This window comes from Lepus europaeus, chromosome 13 (assembly GCF_033115175.1).
Source record: "Lepus europaeus isolate LE1 chromosome 13, mLepTim1.pri, whole genome shotgun sequence".
NCBI classification, from domain to species: Eukaryota; Metazoa; Chordata; class Mammalia; order Lagomorpha; family Leporidae; genus Lepus; species Lepus europaeus.
Genome location: NC_084839.1, coordinates 64,727,105 through 64,745,838, shown reverse-complemented (window position 1 = coordinate 64,745,838; position 18,734 = coordinate 64,727,105). Strand labels below are relative to the sequence as shown.

Below are 18,734 nucleotides of genomic sequence, written 5' to 3'. Positions count from 1 at the left end.
TACAGCACTAAGCACAGCACCCGTCCGTCCCAAGCCCCCAGTAAATTCTAGTTGCCATTATAATTAAGTACTTGCCCTATTCTTTAAAGCCACTTTAGACAGATCAAATTTGTAGGAAAAGGCTATTGACTCTGAAGTTTATACTTTCTTGCTTCTAAAAAGGCCTATGAATTCATCTATATCTGTTAACTTAACTTGGAGATGGTGGCAATTTGGCCTGTCTTCAGAAGTGTTTATTTGCAGTTATAAACGCCATCACTCAAGTTAATATGCATCACCACTGATGTGTCTTATGTTGATTCTCAAGACCCGTTATATGCATCTGTGAAACTGAAACTTAGAAAAAGCAGAACTTAGGCATTCTTGCCAAAAGGAAGTGAACTGGAAGGAAGAGGAGCAGAGACTTTGTGGAGAAAATTGTCCTATCTCTCCACCAGTGTCAGAATGTGGAAATGTTTACAAAATGCTCATTAAAAGAAAAAGGGATCGCAAGATAGAAACAAAATCTGGTGCACAAGTTTACACTGGGGAGATAAGAAAGGCTAGGCCCCTATAGGGGATTTTGTTATCCAATTATTGCAACCTGACTTTCGCCGAGGGGAAGAGTGGTCGGGGGGAGGGAGAGAGAGGGGAAGAGTTTCCAAACTTGTCTCCAGTGACACGAGACATTTACCGCTCGCTCGGCAAGATAAAACTGCCACTTAGAGCCCAGGAGAGCTAGACCTTCCTGGGTTGCTCCGGGGCCTTGAACGGAGTCATGGGTTCTCCGGTGCTCGGGCTGTGTGCTGTCTTCTGCCTGGCGGCTCACTCCGTGGCTGGGAGCCCCATCATGGGCCTGGAGCAGTCGCCTCTGGAGGAAGACATGCCCCTCTTCGAGGATGTCTTCTCGGAGCAAGACGGTGTGGACTTTAACACGCTGCTCCAGAGCATGAAGGACGAGTTTCTCAAGACCCTGAACCTGTCCGACATTCCCACGCAGGAGTCGGCCAAGGTCGACCCGCCCGAGTACATGCTGGAACTCTACAACAAGTTCGCCACGGATCGCACCTCCATGCCCTCTGCCAACATCATCAGGAGTTTCAAGAATGAAGGTGAGCTCACCTCTTTGGGGATCAACTTTGGCTTGAATTTCTTTTTTTTTTTCAAGGAGTAGGAAGTAGACTTACAGTGCGTGGGGATGATGTGGATCAGGGCAACGCTATCTGCTTCAGAATGTGTGTAGAAAGATTCCCAAAAACGATGCATAGTTTGATTCATACCGTTTACATGGTCGTTTAGGACCCCAGAGGGCAGTTAAAAACATATTTTAATCCAACGTCACAATGTTCTATCATTTTGGCATCCTGAGTCTTTTTGAAACTTTAATTTGGCCATCAAGTATTTAAAAAAAAAACATAATATTGGTCTGCTGTTAGCTCTTTGTCATTTTCCAGAGGCACTTCAATTCTCAGTTTGGCTTTTATTTGTCTACAAAATTTGCCAACTTCTACTTAGAAAGAAAAATGATGAAAACCGTCAGAAAATGGAAAGTTGAGATTTGTGTTTTATTCAAACTTTGGATGAGTTTCCACTTTGTGACCTTACTTAAACACATTCATACAAGATGAAAAGATATGTGAGTAATTTTTTTTTAGAACTGTGTTGTGTTTGATGCCTTCCTTGGAGCACTGTTTATAGTTGCTGGGAAGTGCGCATAGCTTAATTAATGACCCAGTTTAGCATTTCTGTACGTTTGTTAGGAGTAATGCAGAAGCTTTAAATTATTGGTGCAAGAAGTGTGTTTTCTCCTTTCAGATATTTAAATTCTGTAACGAAATCTAATGAGCTGGAAATTTAATCCATTGCTAGAAACCCAAAAGGCAATAAATCTAATATCTGTGGTAGAGGCTATGGATCCAGAGAAACTAACTCTTTAATACTTATCAGTTATGCTTTTATAGTCATTAAGCAGATGTAAAAGAGGTGGGTTTTTTTGATTGATGTTGGCCAGATGTTCTTGTGAGTAAAAGGGCAGTGGCAGAGATAGGATGCAGGCTTTGGAATTTCAAGAGCTGGTTGACTTAGTAGTCATGGATAATTAGCTTCATTTCAGTAGGTCCCAATTTCCTTATCCGTAAAGCAGTGATCATAGTAACTACATAATACAGCTGAGTAGTTCAGAAATAGTTATGGGTAAGAAAGCGCTCCATTTGCTATAAAGTGCTGTCCAAACTTTGGTGATTATTAACAGCTTACTTAGTAGTCTAGGCATCAAAGCAAATGTTGAGTAGATATTCCTTAGTTCCTAGGACATTATTAGACTTTAACATTTAATCGACTAGGAGCGGGCTGTTAGCCTAGTGGTTAAGACGCCTGGGTGGGTTTGAGTGGCAGCCCTTACTCCTGACTCCAGCTTCCTGCTGATGCAGACTCTGGGGGGCAGCGGTGGTAGCCCCAGTTATTGGAGCCCTGCCACCCATTAGAGAGACCTGACTTGAGCTCCCAGGTCCTGAATATGGCTTGGCTCAGTCCCTGCCATTGTGGGCATATGTGGGGAATGAACCAGCAGGTGGGAGTTTTCTCTCTCTGCCCTCCAAATAAATAAACAAAAATAAAATGCAATGTAGTCCATCATCAAGTTTCCTCCTTAGTGATTTATCTCTGGGGGAAATAACAAGTTGGGAACATAGACCCCGTTTGGACATACAAGTGTGTTGAGATGGAGCCACCTCCTTTTGTGGGAGCCCTGCCTGACACTGCCTGGCACCGAGCCCAGGAGTCTGGCTCCGGGTGAGGTGAGAAAATGTTGGCATACCCCAGAAAAACAAGAACATTTTCATGTCTCAGTTCTCTGGAGGATTTGGATGACCCAGGTCAGGATGTAGAGTTTACCCAGCATGATATCACTGGCAACCAGTGGGGGCAGTAGCATGTCTCTCAGGGGACAGCCCCGTGGCTGCACCCTCGCCAGCCTTTGGGAGAAGATGCAGAGCCGGAGGACATGCATCTCTCCCCAGAGATGGTCCTGCTGGCTGCTATTATGTCTCTTCTGACCATTCTGGACTGCTCAGTGCAGCCCCCTAAGAGCCAAAGACCAAAAAGTCTCCAACTCCAACTCATCTGGGGAAAACAAGTGCCGTCTCCAAGGTGGACAGCGCATGCCCTCAATTCCAACCCCTCTGTGTCCTCCCCTCTCCAGTGGGCAGTCAGCTCTCTGCTTGGAGGCTCTGTTGCTTCTAGTGCAAAATGAGCAGAGGATCCATACCTGCATTATGGACCACTATAGAAAGCAAAGAAGGCCATGTTTGCAAGGCACTTGGTATGAAGAACTCGTCAACAAATGCTAATTCTCTTCCCTGGAAATGTAGCTTTTCCATCTATTACTGACTGCCTTTGCACATGCACAGAACTGCGCAGGGAAATTATTTAAAAAGAACATCTTAATTAAGGTATAATTGAAAAATCAAAAAACCCATACTTAAAGAAGTACCTGCATTGACAGGTTTTGACAAATGTGAACATTCACTGAAATCACCCGATCAAAATAGGGAACATATCCACGACCACCAAAAGTGTCCTTGTTTGCCTTTGTAATTCCTTCCTCTTGAAACAGTGGATTTTATTTTGCAATTTTCTCATGGGTGGAATAAGCTGCCTACTCTCTAGTTTTTGGTAAGCTCATGTTCCCTGTCCAGGGGAAGTCAAAGCTCCTTTATTCTTGCAGTGAGGGGACAACTTCCAAGGTACTTCTGTTTCTTACCCAAGAGCTTGATGATGTATGAAGAACATATGCCACACTAAAAAATTGAGTTGGCCTGATGTCCAAAGCCATCAACTAATCAATATTGTGAATCACTGCCTCTGTTTAAAGCATCATGGTGAGACAGAGGCATGGAAGGGAGTTTGGGCAATGCTGGTTGCTCTCAGTGCCATCAGGATAGTTGGGAAGATCTACTCATAAACAGAGAATTGAAGCACAAGGATGGAAGTGACAAGGGCCAAAGAAACAAAGTGCTCCAGGGACCCAGAGACATGTGAGCTTCCAGACAGAGAGGTGAGAAAGGGGTGGTGCTCCAGCAAGGAGTCAGAACTGGGTGGGCAGAGGTGAGGGGAGAGGGTTTTCCAAGGTCATAGAACACATATGAAACCTTAAACAACAGAAAATTATGGTGGAGAAATCAAACGGACGGGCTTATAAATCCATTCAGTTTATCAACAAATATAAATCAAGCAATTGCCGTGTTCCATGCACTGTAGAGGGTGAATGAAAGCTACTGCTGGACCAGTAGGTTAAGGCTTGAGAGCCACGCAGGTGAGTTTAAATGCATTCCATCACTCTGAAGTTGGCATTTCCCAGTAGCCGTGTGAAAAATGATTTTAGGTGGTACCCAGAATCCTGTGAAATCAGTCAGCCCTCAGTATCGTGAGTTCCAGGCCCACAGACTCAGCCAACCGTGGATTTAAAATACTCAGAAAAAAAATGATATGTTCCCTAAACAATACAACTATTTGCATGTCATGAGGTATTATAAGTAATCCATAGATGATTTAAAGTATTCAAGAGGATGTGTGTATGTTATATGCAAATACTATACCATGTTATATAGGAGACTTGAGCATCTGCAGATGTTGGTATCTGCTGAGGGTCCTGGACCCAATCCTTGCAGATACCACTAGGACAAGTCTAAAGGAAGCAACAATTCTAAAATAGCAGAACAGGCTAAAGACACATATTGAAAGAGTATAATATGGATCAGGGGCCCACTAAAATAATCAATTTGGTTTACAACTGAAAATATGCTGCTAAAGATGACTGAGAACCCCTACTTGGAGGTCCTTAGCATCTTTGTGTTGAGGAATCCTTTTATAATTTGATGATAGATGTCCCCGGGGTTTCTTGGAGACACATATTACCTGAGGCAAGTGTACAGGAGCTTTGAACTCCCTGTAAGACTCTCCGATAGGAAGTCAACAACGTTATTGTATTTGGAGGTATACTTCTAAGATTAGAGAACTTCTGAAAATTTGTTTCATAAACAGTCTCAAGTATTTGGATGTGTCAAACTCCATGCCAAATGCTAGGGGCACAAAACTAATGCAACCAGTTTCCCCCCAAGAATCATTTTCCCTCATTCCGACTCACAGAGACCCATATATCCGAAAAACAGCGACTGTGGTCTCTTTGGTTTATGGCTGTTGCATTGCCCTTGTCAGGATTTGTTGTCTAGAGTAGAGGTCAGCAAACTCTTTCCATTAAGAGCCAGGCAGATAGCAAATAATTTAGGCTGTGCTGGCTGTATGTTCTCTGTTGGGACTAACTGTGCCACTATGGTGCAAAGGTAGCCACAGACAATATAAAAACAAACAAGTAGGCTCGCTCCAAAAAGGCTTTATTTCTAAAAATAGATGGCAGATCCAATTTGGCCTATGGGTCATAGTTTACCAACCCCCAACCTTAACAGAAGTCTTTCAGGAAGACATCTGAATGGGGATCTCCTCCCCACAAACTCAAACATGAAAAGCCATCATGACCCCATCCAGGAAAATATCAAGGAAAGAACAACCAGCATACATCCCATTTGATGGTTCTTTACTGGTTAGAGAAATTGGGAATTGTCCACTCAATCTCCAAGGTCGCTTGAGTTCTGTAAGTTATGGGCTTTAGGATTCTCAAGCAGGGAGAGTGAGTTTTTCCCCCATCCATCAGGCAGCCATTTTCCACCTTCGTCGTGGACACTTCACTTAGTTTAGGATTCTACCCTTGACATTTCAGAATTTTCTGCATCATAGAATGCCAACATTGTGTTTGTTTTTTTTGAAATTCTCATTCTGTCTGTATCAAGCTTCCTACATGGGCAGGCCTTCTTATTACAGAAATATAAACACCTGTTGCAAATCTTATCTTTGCTATTCTCTTTTCATTTTAGATCTGTTCTCCCAACCAGCCAGTTTTAACGGACTCCGAAAATACCCTCTTCTCTTCAACGTGTCCATCCCTCACCATGAAGAAGTCATCATGGCTGAACTCAGGTTGTACACGCTGGTGCAAAGAGATCGCCTGATATACGATGGAGTGGACCGGAAAATTACCATTTTTGAAGTTCTAGATAGCGAAGGAGACAACAACGGGGAAAGAAGCCTGCTGGTCTTAGTGTCAGGGGAGATCTATGGAACCAACAGTGAGTGGGAGACTTTTGATGTCACGGATGCCATCAGACGTTGGCAGAAGTCAAGTTCATCAACCCACCAGCTGGAGGTCCACATTGAGAGCAGGCACAATGAAGCTGAGGACATCAGTAGGGGACAATTGGAAATAGACACCAGTGCCCAGAATAAGCATGACCCTCTGCTTGTTGTGTTTTCTGATGACCAAAGCAGTGACAAGGAGCGGAAGGAGGAATTGAATGAAATGATTGCCCACGAGCAACTTCTCGAGCTGGACAACGTGGATGGCTTTTCCAGGGGGCCTGGGGAAGAGGCATTGCTGCAGATGAGGTCGAACATCATCTATGACTCCACTGCTCGAATCCGGAGGAACGCCAAAGGCAACTACTGCAAGAGGACCCCGCTCTACATCGACTTCAAAGAGATTGGATGGGACTCCTGGATCATTGCTCCTCCTGGGTATGAAGCCTATGAATGCCGTGGTGTTTGTAACTACCCCCTGGCAGAGCACCTCACACCTACAAAACATGCAATTATCCAGGCCTTGGTTCACCTCAAGAACTCCCAGAAGGCTTCCAAAGCTTGCTGCGTGCCCACAAAGCTCGAGCCCATCTCCATCCTCTATTTAGACAAAGGCGTTGTCACCTACAAGTTCAAATATGAAGGCATGGCCGTCTCCGAATGTGGCTGTAGATAGAAGAGGAGGGTTGTGCCTTATTTAATAACTGTAAATGTGTATATTTGGTGTTCTATTTAATGAGACTATTTAATGAGGGTGTACAGATAACAGAGGCTCGTTGCCTTAGGAAATGGACAGGTCGGTTTGTTGTGGGAAATGCATATTTTGTGTTACAGTCTAGTCCCTTCCAGTCTGTTTTTCTTTGGACTTGCCATTTCCTGGGAATGCCTTAGCTAAAGACAAATGGCAAGTCCACATGACTTATCCTCCACACCAACTTGGAAACAATGACCCCTAAGCAAATTTCAGTGTCAAAAGACACATATTTGTGTTGTGTATCTTAGCACATACATGAGTTCATGAACATATTTTGGTTCTAAATAGGGGCAGGATATACTCACACTTATGACTCACTCAACTGTGTATATATTAAAGGTCACTGGGATGTTCTCAGTCATCTCTTTTCTGAGTAGGATTTATGTCAAAGCCGTTTGCAGCAGGAACTTAACCATCCTCGGAGGTATTGCATTTCCTAAAGACTCTGGGAATGTAAGTGTCGCTTTTGTTAGACGAGGTTCTGGCGGTCCCCAAGCTGCAGGCCTGGGGAGGAGGCTGCATGCTAGATACAGGAATCAAGTGGCTTCAGGAGCAGTGGCCTCAGAGGTACAACAGAAAACAGTGATCCTCCAGGGACCTGTGTGCAAGAGAGAACAAGGCCTGGTCAAGAAAGGAAGCAAGGCCGGCGCCGTGGCTCAACAGGCTAATCCTCCGCCTTGCGGCGCCAGCACACGTGTTCTAGTCCCGGTCGGGGCGCTGGATTCTGTCCTGGTTGCCCCTCTTCCAGTCAAGCTCTCTGCTGTGGCCCGGGAGTGCAGTGGAGGGTGGCCCAAGTGCTTGGGCCCTGAACCCCATGGGAGACCAGGATAAGCACCTGGCTCCTGCCTTTGGATCAGCGCGGTGCGCCGGCCGCAGCGCGCCGGCCATGGCAGCCATTGGAGGGTGAACCAATGGCAAAGGAAGACCTTTCTCTCTGTCTCTTTCTCTCTCACTGTCCACTCTGCCTGTCAAAAAAAAAAAATTTTTAAAAAAAAAAAGAAAGGAAGCAAGGGGGGACTTCAGGGTGAAATCTGTTCCTGGGAGAACCAGAGGCACGGCCCTGAGGGTCGGCCTTTTTTTTGCTGCAGAGGGTATAGGAGGTGGGAGGGAGGGAGTTTGAAGGATAGAAGGGGAAAAGATGCATGTGGATGCTACTTACAGATGTGTTGGTAAAATTATAAGCAGTTCTACCTAGAGAATCACATCTTTGGACAAAATAAGATTACCAGAGACGAGGAGGAGGAAAATCAGAAGGGACCTGTTTGTTGAACTCCTTACTTCTTAAGAGTTTCCTTCACTTCATTGTCTCTCTCACTTGCCCCGGCGCCCCTACTTTTCCTCGTTTCCATATTCCACCTTCTCTCTTTAGTCTTTGTTCAGCTGCCTCATGTGCTTCTCCCATTCCTGCGTCCCCTGCCTTCATTGGCCTTCATTACCCTCACTGTGGGCTGCAGGGGACACTGGAAAGCATTTGCTCTCAAGATGCAAAGAGTGAGTGATCAAATTTCTAGATTAGCCCCCATACTTAATTGGATTTGGCTTTAATAATGTCCTTTATGGCATGTTGCCCATCAAGAACACGTACACGGCAGCACATATACTAAAATTGGAACAGTGCAGAGAAGATTAGCATGGCCTCTGCACAAGAATGACACGCAAATTCACGAAGTGTTCCATATTTTTAAATAAATGGATACCTGTTTTCCACTGCTAAAAAAGAGGGGGAGGGGGATACCTGAGTCTAGATTTTTTTTAAATAAATGAACTAATGAATAGATGCATAAGCAAATAGCTTGAAAGTCAAGCTTGAATTTTGACATCAGATTGGCTTCCAGATAGAAACCCTGCAGCTTTCCCAGCTTCCTATTCTGCTGTCTGCTCAATTTGGAACTGATCTGGACTGGGGGGCTGGGAACTGCCCTTGGTGGGATGGCCCAGTGGCTCTGCCCAGTAGTTGGCAGTTGGCTGGACAGAGACTGGCACTAGTCTTGGTGCCTCCTTGCAGGGCCAAGGGCTTTGAGCAGGAGGAATAGAAGCCAGCAGTGCCCAAGCTGGTCCAGCAGCATCTCCAGGCAGGTGACACAGATGGTTCTCGCTAGGATGAGGAGTGTGCCTTTCAGAACATTGCCCCCTCTCACCTCACTGAGTGCTCCCTTACAAGTCTTGCACTTTTTTTTTTTTTTTTAAATCCTGGGGAACTCTCAGCCTTCCTTTTACAAAGCTTTTAGTGTTATGAACTCATGTTGTGCTAGATAATAGAGGTAAGGAAATTTATTTAGAAACCTTTTGCCAAATTTGGACCTCAGCTCTGTATATCTCTTATCCCTCTGGTGTCTGTCCAGAGGGTAAACCCTGGAAAAGCTGTTGCCCCTGGCAGAGTGAAATTCTCACCGTCAATGGGCATACAGTGCTGGACAATTTGAGACGGCTGTGCATTTAACAATCTGAGAACCATGCATTTGTGGACTAGCCTCCAAATAACACGGTGTTGTGTATGAGGGCAGGCAGGTCTGTGTGGGTGTGTAGCTGGCTTCGACATCCTGGCTCAGTGCCCTCACTGGAACATGGTGCATCCTTTATACTCCAAGGTACACGGTGTATACTCAGACTCTACGGTACTTCTCTTCCTTCTACAGGACATTGTAACAGATATACAGCAAAATCTCAGCTAAACAGCAGAGTTTCTGGTTAGAAAGTTTATCTTTAGGCAAAAATCTTATTTATTTTATGTCTAAGCTATACAAGACAGTGTTGGGCTGGTAGATGCTTTACAGCCAGCCATCCAAGTGGGAAACAGCCCTGGTCCATGAATTTCAGTGGTGTAAAGGCTCCCAGCCCGGCCTATTTCAAACTACTAATGTGATGGCAACTGACCTGCACCGATGCCAGGATGCTAGCCAGGTGCCAGCTCCTGCTTTGCACCACACCTGCTGCTGGCTCTGCCAGGCTTCTGAAAAAACCTTGTCTCAAGCACATACAATCACTACTGTTAGAGCTGTGCAAATCCAGGCCTTAGGCAATTAGGCTGCACACCCCAGACATTCCTCCTCCTCCCACAGTCCTGAGGTTAACCTGCACTTCTGTGCTTTTCTTCTTCCCCATGGAAAGGGAGTGTGGAAAGCTGCATATCACTTTTTTTTTTGCTTTCTTCTTATAAAAAATGAAAATACAAAAAAAAAAAAAAATAAGCATTATCCCTCGCTCCCATCAGCGCACCTAGAACCATTCTGTTTCATCTTATTAATATGAAGCTATGAAATGGTAGAACTCGCCAATGTTTTCTCTGGCTGTAAACCTTCTGCTGTGGAATTCTTCAGTTTTATACTTAGGCAGAATTGTCGTCACTGACAATGCTAAACCCAAAGGACTTTGAAGGAAAATTGTAGTACAGGGACTTGGGCAGCCAACAGCCAATGCAGATTGTAAAAGTTTCTAGGCTTCCTACTATTTATTGATGGATATATTTATTTTGTAATATAGTGTAGAATATCAAATATTTTATTTTTATGTTTGTGAGTCCCACTTGCACAGACTAGGCTTTTGTGCATCTCATAGTACGTTTCCCCAGAGTATGACTCACGTACAGTACATGACCTGTATTTTCATCTCTCTCTTTTGGCATCAAAACATACTGGCATTTTAGGGAGTCTTGCTGTAAGCGTGCCATAACTTTGTATATTTGCGTCTTGTAGTCCTGCTGTGAATCCCTTAGTATATTTACTGGCTTGTAAATAGTACCATTTCATCTGAAGTGTAGATGTTCCAGAAAAATATTGAACTAATAAACTGTCATGTCATTCCACAAGCTGACATTGTCATTTGATCCTGAGAGGCAAATGCTGTCCAGCTATGAGGGAATAGAATTGCTACTCAACCAATGACGTTTGAGTAGCTAACTGGAGCCCCTCCCCCCAACCCCCACATAGCAGGTGTATCCATTGCCTTCAGAAATCCAACTAGATAAATTTATTGTAATTGGATCTCTTACTCTATTAGTGTCAAAAATGTTAATTTAATGATTCCCAGAAAAGGCAGCCTTGTTGTGTAAATTCTGCAAGTTTAATTTTTGGTCTGAGAAATTAAGAGCTTTTCTCAGGGCCATTGCTGTTTCAGTATGCTTCATAATTTATATTCTTTAAGTAAAAGATATGCTCACATAAATGGTTTTATGTTTTCCTTGTTACTCGGTCCATCAGCCAACTCCAAGGCTCAGCAGTGGTGTGGCAAATTTGGCACTTATCTGTAACACACAAGGGATGTTGCCCTCTTTGAAGGATTGTAGATCTTTTCACAGTCACTGAGCCCTTTGCAGTTCTGTATGCTCACGTGTGGTGAGAAAGGATTTCTCTATGATTTTCTGCATTTTCTTGTCTCCAAACATGGACATTTGACTTCACACATTGTACAATAGCAGCAAAATAAAAAAAAAAAATGTTTCTGCATGTGGAACTGTATCGGTCAGTTAATAACCCCGTCAGAGAGTGACCGCTTGGTGTGCTCAGTGTGTCTCTCACACACGAGCTCTGGTTTTGTGGCACCTGGCCTGTTGACCATGGGGAGGTGGATGTGCAAGTGCCCACCAAGAATCCCGCGGCCGAGGTTACCGGCAAATCGGCACAAGCACGTTCGTGTCCTTGGATAAAACCTGCTCATTGGCCACATCCAAATCCATGTGGTAACCGCTAGGCTGAACTGAAGACAGATGCAAATATTTTACACTATGTTCATAAGCCCAATGTGTACGTTCAGTCATTTTGTTGAATAAAATGGGAAAATTATTTTGGTGATAATGATTTTCAGCTGAATTTTTTTCTTGAGATGGAATTTTTTTTCATACTCTCTCCTGTTTTCTTTTTCATTTCCCCTTCAAAATTTATCCAGATGGAATACAATTCCCTCTACATTTGGAGAGAGTGGTCTGCAGGAACCATGCATTGTTTTTGGCTTTCAAGTGGTCTCACCATAGAATGATGCCCTGCCTTAACTTGGTCCTCCCTTTTGATACAACTGGGTATAAATCCCACAAATGCCAGAGACACACAGTGTCGAAAATGAAATTTAATCCTCTTTGTCCATGGGAAATATTTCCTGTTTGAATGCTGAATAAGGCCAATGAAGAGCAATTGTCTTGAGGGAAATAGCAGGCAAAATTTCACTGATACCTGATGATTGCACCTGTTAGAACCTCAGGCTTCAGCAGGACTGTTTAGAAGTTACCCCTATGCCCTCACTGGCCACCAATGGGCTCATTCTCTCTGCGAACACTGGTGATGAAAAGGGACCTCATTACCTTCCGAAGGATACCTATTACGTTCTTAGTGGGCTCTGCCTCAGGTGTACTCAATTTAACAAATGCTGCGTCATTTTCAGCCTAGTCACTGCAGAGGTGACAAATTGACACACAAATAGAAAATTGTGAGAGAGCCCCCCTGTGATACTGTAGTCTCTCCTGGGGTCCCCCCCTCACCAGCTTTCCAGTCCATAAACCTCAGGGCGTTGCAGGGGAAGCTAAGCCACTCCTCCATCTTCATCACAGCCCCTCTGGTGTGCGAGTGGCTCTCCTGGCCTCCAGTCCCCGGTCCCTGCTATGGTGTGTGCCAGGGTTCCAATGTGTCCCCCAAATTCCTACATTGGAAATGGAATCCCCAAATTCATTTGTCAGTGGTGTTTGGAGGAGTGGCCTTTAGGAAGTGATGGGATTAATCCATTGGTGGGTTAATGGATTATGTGGGATTGACTTCGTTATAAAAGTGGGGCCTCTGGCCAGGTGATACCCCCCACCATGCTAGGATGCAGGAAGAGGAGTCTCGCTAGATGCTAGTGCCTCTTGCTCCTGGCCTCCCAGCCACCAGAACTGTGAGCTAATTGACTGATTTGCTATTGATTACCCAGTCCACAAGTGTTTTGTTACAGCAACAGAAACGAGCAGCGTGTGCCTGAGCACTGGCCGGGCACAGCAGGCTCCGCTAACTGGGTGCAAACAGGTGGACAGGCAGCACCTGGGTGGGACTGGCTGACCCAGGGGTAACAGGGCTGACCCGCAGGCTCTGCAGCCTGTTCTAAAGGGCAGGTGGTGGATGTGAAGGGTACAGAAACTGTACTGGAAAACTAACATTCCTTCCTGCATGATTATCCTGCATCTCTTGTCTGGAGAACCCTCCAGTGTCCTGTGGCTCTGGCAAGGGTGTCATCAGGGAGTACAGTTTGTCCCTGGGTGAGCACTGATAAGACAGACTTTAGGTCATAGAGGAAAGTGAGCTCCACACCCAAAAAGGGGCTGGCTTAGGCCAGGGCCAGATGAAAATAGCCTGAAAAGCCGTTCTTCCGACTTGATGTTGGATTCTTGAGCAAACCATTCATCCCCTCTGTCAATAGCTCCATTTAGGGGTGTCTCTCACACGTGGGGCCTCAGCCCTTCTGCACATGTGATGCAACCTGTACGAGGCAGCACTGCACGGCTGCCTTGTCCCCGCTTGCTTTTCTGCTCATGTAGTCTGAATTCGCATGGGACACACACACACACACACACACGCACGGCGGGGGAGAAGTTTGTCTATAAAGTAAGAGAAAGAATGAGTGGCAACGTGTGTCCTTGATGCTGTGCTGCAGGTTCTACTGCTGCTCCAAGGTGGGCTGATCTGTGTGGCGTTGTGGGAAGCTGATGCCACAAGGCTCATGGCAGGTGACCTAGTCGCAGGGACGAGGGCCCTTTTTTGTGCAGAAATGACTGTAAGCAAAGGCCGCTGTGGAGAAGGTGAGAGCTTGTTAACCCGGGCGGTTATAAATGGATTAGGTGATTATCTCCGACTCACTCTCCTGAACTGTCAGTTTACAAGAAACAGTCCCTGCCCTCTCTTAACCTTGCTCAGATCATTCGCACAGATCCAGAGCAGCTCATCTCCTCCCAAGAAGAACGGCCGGAAACACACGGACACCTCAGCCCGGTTTTACGTTCAAATGTGATTCTGGGAACTTTACAAAAACGTGCACCACTCAGTTCAAGGCAAGACCCTCTGATGGGAGGTGTGAAGATCCATTTCCAAATCAGATTTAGAGGACAATGCGCATACACAGAGTGCTGGGCCAACTCCTTTGCCTCGAATGGGAATGGTTTTAGAAAATCCTATTCTAACCCTATTAGTATACCTAACATAATCTTTCCATGAGAAAAAAAAATCAGATGCACCTGTTGTAGAATATTCTACAAAATAGATATATATTTAAAGTAAGAAGTGGATGAAAGGCAAAGAAAGATTGTGGAACGATTCTAGATTAAACAACTTGACAATTCCAGGTAACACATGATCCTGGATTGGATCCTAGACCTCAGGCCCTCACACCAAAACTGGTACAAAGGACATGAAGTTTTGGTTAAGCTCACTGCTGCTCAGTTGGTGGAGTGTCAGACTGTATCAAATATACACTCTTAAATGACATTCACTTTAAAAATATTCTGGGCGTGGGCATTGTGGTACGGCACGTTCGGTTACCACTGGAGCCTTCTGCATCTCATATCAGAGAGCTTGTACTCCAGTCTCCTGCCAATGCACCTGGGGAGGCAGTGAGTGATGACCTAAGTTCTTGTGTCCCTAATATCCACATGGGAGACTGAGATGGAGTTCCAGGCTCCTGGCTTTGACCTAGCCTACTCCTGGAATTCAGGGAGTGAACCAGCCAATGGAGCATATTCCCTTTCTCTCTTGCTTTCTCTCTCTGCCATTCTGCTTTATAAATAAATATCTTCAACAAAATCACTGTTGCTGTGAAATCATTTTTTGATTTTAGAGTCATCTGCACATTGAGTGCTTTTTTTATTGAAGTTGTGCAGGAGGTGTAACCATGCTTTTGCTCAACACAACGCCTGAAACACAAGAGGTCTTTGTACAGTAGGCAAACTCAATGGAAAGAATGGAGCCAAGGGGAAAGTGTTCATCTTCAGGGCAAACCTGGTGTCAACAAATGAGCGGCAACAAAACACTTTGCTGAAATAACCAAGCTCAACACTCCATTCCCCGAAAGGAAGCATGCTTTTCAGGCAATAAACCATCTGTTCCAAGTGTTTAGAAAACGGATCTCCAATCACTGGTAATTTAAACTTCCTTATACCCCAGTTCAACATTTGATAAAGAGAGAGTGCTAACAGGATGGGAACTGAGTTACTATATTAAGAAACCAACCAGAACAAAAACCAGCCCCCTGCCGTTATTTTGTTTATGCTCCAGCCCCATCTGTTTTAATTAACATAATATTTACACGAGACCAGCTTCTGTTACGTCTTTTGCTGCAACTGTCACATGTCTTATTATTTTTCTTTAAAAAATTTCCTGTGGAAACACAATAGCAGAATATGCTTGCAGGAGATGATACACTGGAATTACATGAGGGCATGCTAGCTCCCAGGGCCAGGCTTACCTGTTTCCTGCCAGGTGTCAGATGCTCAGGATTCCCAGTTAAGTCTGAAACTATGGTGAATAATTTACTTAGTGTAACTATGTGCCCAATACGGCATGGTGTATACTTGTAATAAAAAAGTATTTGTTGCCTCCCTAAAATTCAATGATTTAGTTAGATGGCATTAAAGAATTATTTTTATAATTATTTATTATTTATTTGAAGACAGAGAGAGAGAGAACACTAATGATAGATTATAGACATAGACACACAGACTGGTAGATGATAGAGAGACATCTGATCTTCTGGTTCACTCCTCCAATGTCCACAACAGCTGGAACTGGGCCAGGCTGAACACAGGACCCAGGAACTCAATCTGGCTCTCTCTTGTGGGTGACAAGGATATGAGCCTTGAACCTCCCAAGGTGTGCATTAACAGGAATCTGGAATCAAGAGCAGAGCCAGGACTCAAATCCAGACACTCCAGTATTGGAGGCAACTTCCCCAAGCATTGGCTTAACTGCTGCGTCAAATGCCTGCCCCTGATAGGATGCTTTCATTGCTAAACCTGGCAGCCCAGATTAGGAATTGCTTAGAAGGTTACAAGAATGGGAAGTTGCACAGAAAGGTCAAGTATTTTTCCCCTTCACTCCTCGGAAGATCACAAATCAAGTTTACTGATGAGGAGTGGTTTTGAGGTTTGAGGTTGAAATCCACTTGACCTTGGGCCTGCACTGTGGTGTGGTGGGCTGAGACTCCTCCTGCAATTCACGTGGGTACCAGTTCCTGTCCCGGCTGTTCCTCTTCCAATCCAGCTCTCTGCTTGTGGCCTGGGAAGGCAGTGGAAGATGGCCTCAGTGCTTGGAACCCAGCACCCCCCTGGGAGACCTGGAGGAAGTTCCTGGCTCCTGGCTATGGATCGGCCCAGCTATGGCCATTGCAGCCATTTGGGGAGTGAACCAGTGGATGGAAGATATCTTTTTTTCTGTCTCTCCATCTGTCTATGCCTCTGTCTCTCAAATACATAAATAAAATAATGATGAAAGGAAGGAAGAAAAAAGAAAGAAATCCACTTGACCATGATATATGCTGGTCCTCCAAGTGGTAATAACAGCCAACATAGCATCAGCCTTGTTTTGCATGTGGATAACCTGCGTCACAGCAGGAATGAGCCCATAGCAGAAGTTGTACAACCACACAAAAGTGGGCCTGAGATTTGAACCCACAAAGTTCATGTCTAATCAGCAAGCACTTAATCACTGTGCCATGCTGTCTTCTACTCAAAACTACAAAGGTCCTGAACTTCAGTCCAATTTACTAATGAAATCTGTCTGTTACCAACCTGGAAACCCTCAGGCCTTAGCACAGAGACCCCTGGTGGCCTCTTGGCCCCAGGAAGGCCAACCTGGACCCTTCTTCCACCCCTCCTCTGGTGCCCCTCCAGCCTGCTTTCCTTTCCCCTTCTGAGCTGCCCATGACGACTCCACCTTTGAGAATGCTCTCCCCGCACACCTGCCGTTCCCTTTTCCTGCCCTTTCCCAGCATATGGGCTCTCCTTAGGAGAAGAGTCCACTGGGAACTTTGCATACAGACAAGCATGGAGTAATGTCAATAAGAGACCCAGGTGACAGGTACTGGTTGAACAACCCTAAGAAGCCCTGGGGCCCTCATTCTGTCTCCTAGTCCTGATAGGCCATCATCAGGATGACCCACAACTTTCTCCCAAGGCTGGGAGCATAGAGGGTGTTGGGCGTGAGACCAGGATGCTCAGCCCATAGCCCAAGACTCAGGTTTCCACTGCAAGGGCTGGCCACTCCATGCCTAAGAATTCCTCCATGGTTCTGGCCATTCAAGTCAAGGAGCACCAAGGATTGTCAGCAAACCACCTGGAGCTGTGGAAAAGGGTTGGAGAAGATTCTCCCACACTGCCCTCAGAAGGAAGCAGCCCTGCTGACACACCTCTGCTATGGCAGAGAGCTGCGAAAGCAGAAGATGGCCCAAGTCTTTGGGCACCTGCGCCCACATGGGAGACCCAGAAGAAGCTGCTGGTTCCTGGCTTCAGATTGGCGCAGCTCTGGCTGTTGTGGCCAATTGGGGAGTGAACCAGCAGATAAAAGACACCCCTCTCTCCCTCTCTCCCTCTCCCTCTCCCTTTCTGCCTCTCCTCTCTCTGTATAACTCTTTCAAATAAAATCTTTAATATATATATATATATATACATATATATATACTATTCAAAAGTTTTAAATTTTTAGTCACACTGCTCAGTCTTTTCCTTTGCAGTTCTTGGTTTTGTGTATAATGTTTAAAACATTTCTCCTCTCAGAGTTATTAAAATGTTTTGTTGTCATTTTTTTTGTCCTGGCCTAATAAAACATGCAAGGGAAGAAGAGGCACATGGAACAAGAAAGTGTTTTCTGTTTCTGTTTTTTCTGTATCAACACAGGCCAATGTTACATATGACTCTACCTGTCAAATAAAAATAAATAAATAAATATCATCAAGGCCTGGAAGAGGTCTAAACCTTCAGTTTCTCTTGTGAGCTCTCTGGAAGTTGTCAATATGGAGGCCCTGTGGCCTGAGCTTTTTGCTCACTCCTGCAATGCCCAGGGACTCAGAAATTTTTAAAAAAATTTTCCCTAATGGGATAATCGTTTTTCTTAAATCAAATTATGATTGATTTTTACAATTTGGAGACCCAAGAAGGCATTTAAGCTAGAGTTATAGAGCTCTTACAGCTCTTTCTGTATATTTGTGTATTTCACAGTTATACTCGATTTTCTTGCTTTTTGGACAAAGGAATCATAGAAAAATTAAACAACTGAACTAAAATCACTTCATCAACCAGTGAAAGGATTATTCATAAGATCTAGATTTCTCAGCTTTTAATTCAATACTGTGTCTCATGCAACCGAAGTGTTTTTAGTGATATTTAATCCTAGGATCTGCCTAAGTATATTCTTGTTTTAATGGGGCTGAAAATAAGCAAAAATTCCAGGTCCCCTGCCTTTTCCAAACGTCTGCAAATGTATTTGAGCAAAGTCCAGATTTTAACAAAGACACACTGCCAGGCAATATCGTTTAATAAGTAGGGATCCGCATGATGTGGTTGAATGCCATTGGCTTGAGGAGCTGCAAAGTGAGAAGCAAAGTGCTATTGAGACAGCCCAGGACACGGTGTTGAAAAGCTGCGTGTGGAGTTAAGTAAAGGTGGAAGGCAATGCGGCCTCCCACAGCAAGTACAGTAATGGAGTCCCATGATCTAGCACCTTTAGGTTTGTTGTTTGTTGCCATGACGACTGCTTATCTTTCAAACATTTTTGGATCCACAGCTGTCACTTGAGACAGTGACTTTCCTTAACTGGTCTGACAATGGAAGACCAAATATGAAAATTCAGTAACAGAGCAAGAGTTTTCCATTGGG

The 18,734-nt window shown here is 44.7% G+C and overlaps 1 protein-coding gene and 1 non-coding gene across 2 annotated transcripts; both read left to right on the top strand.

Moving 5' to 3' along the window:
- Positions 1-757: 757 nt before the first annotated feature.
- BMP10 (bone morphogenetic protein 10) lies at positions 758-7,698 on the top strand. Its single transcript, XM_062208698.1, has 2 exons — positions 758-1,091; positions 5,907-7,698. The coding sequence occupies exons 1-2, from the start codon at positions 758-760 to the stop codon at positions 6,839-6,841; spliced, it is 1,269 nt and encodes a 422-aa protein (XP_062064682.1). The 3' UTR covers positions 6,842-7,698.
- An 802-nt stretch (positions 7,699-8,500) lies between these two features.
- On the top strand, positions 8,501-8,602 carry LOC133773132 (U6 spliceosomal RNA). The gene has a single exon (XR_009867906.1). It is a non-coding gene; the product is annotated as a U6 spliceosomal RNA (small nuclear RNA).
- The last annotated feature ends 10,132 nt before the right edge of the window (positions 8,603-18,734 follow it).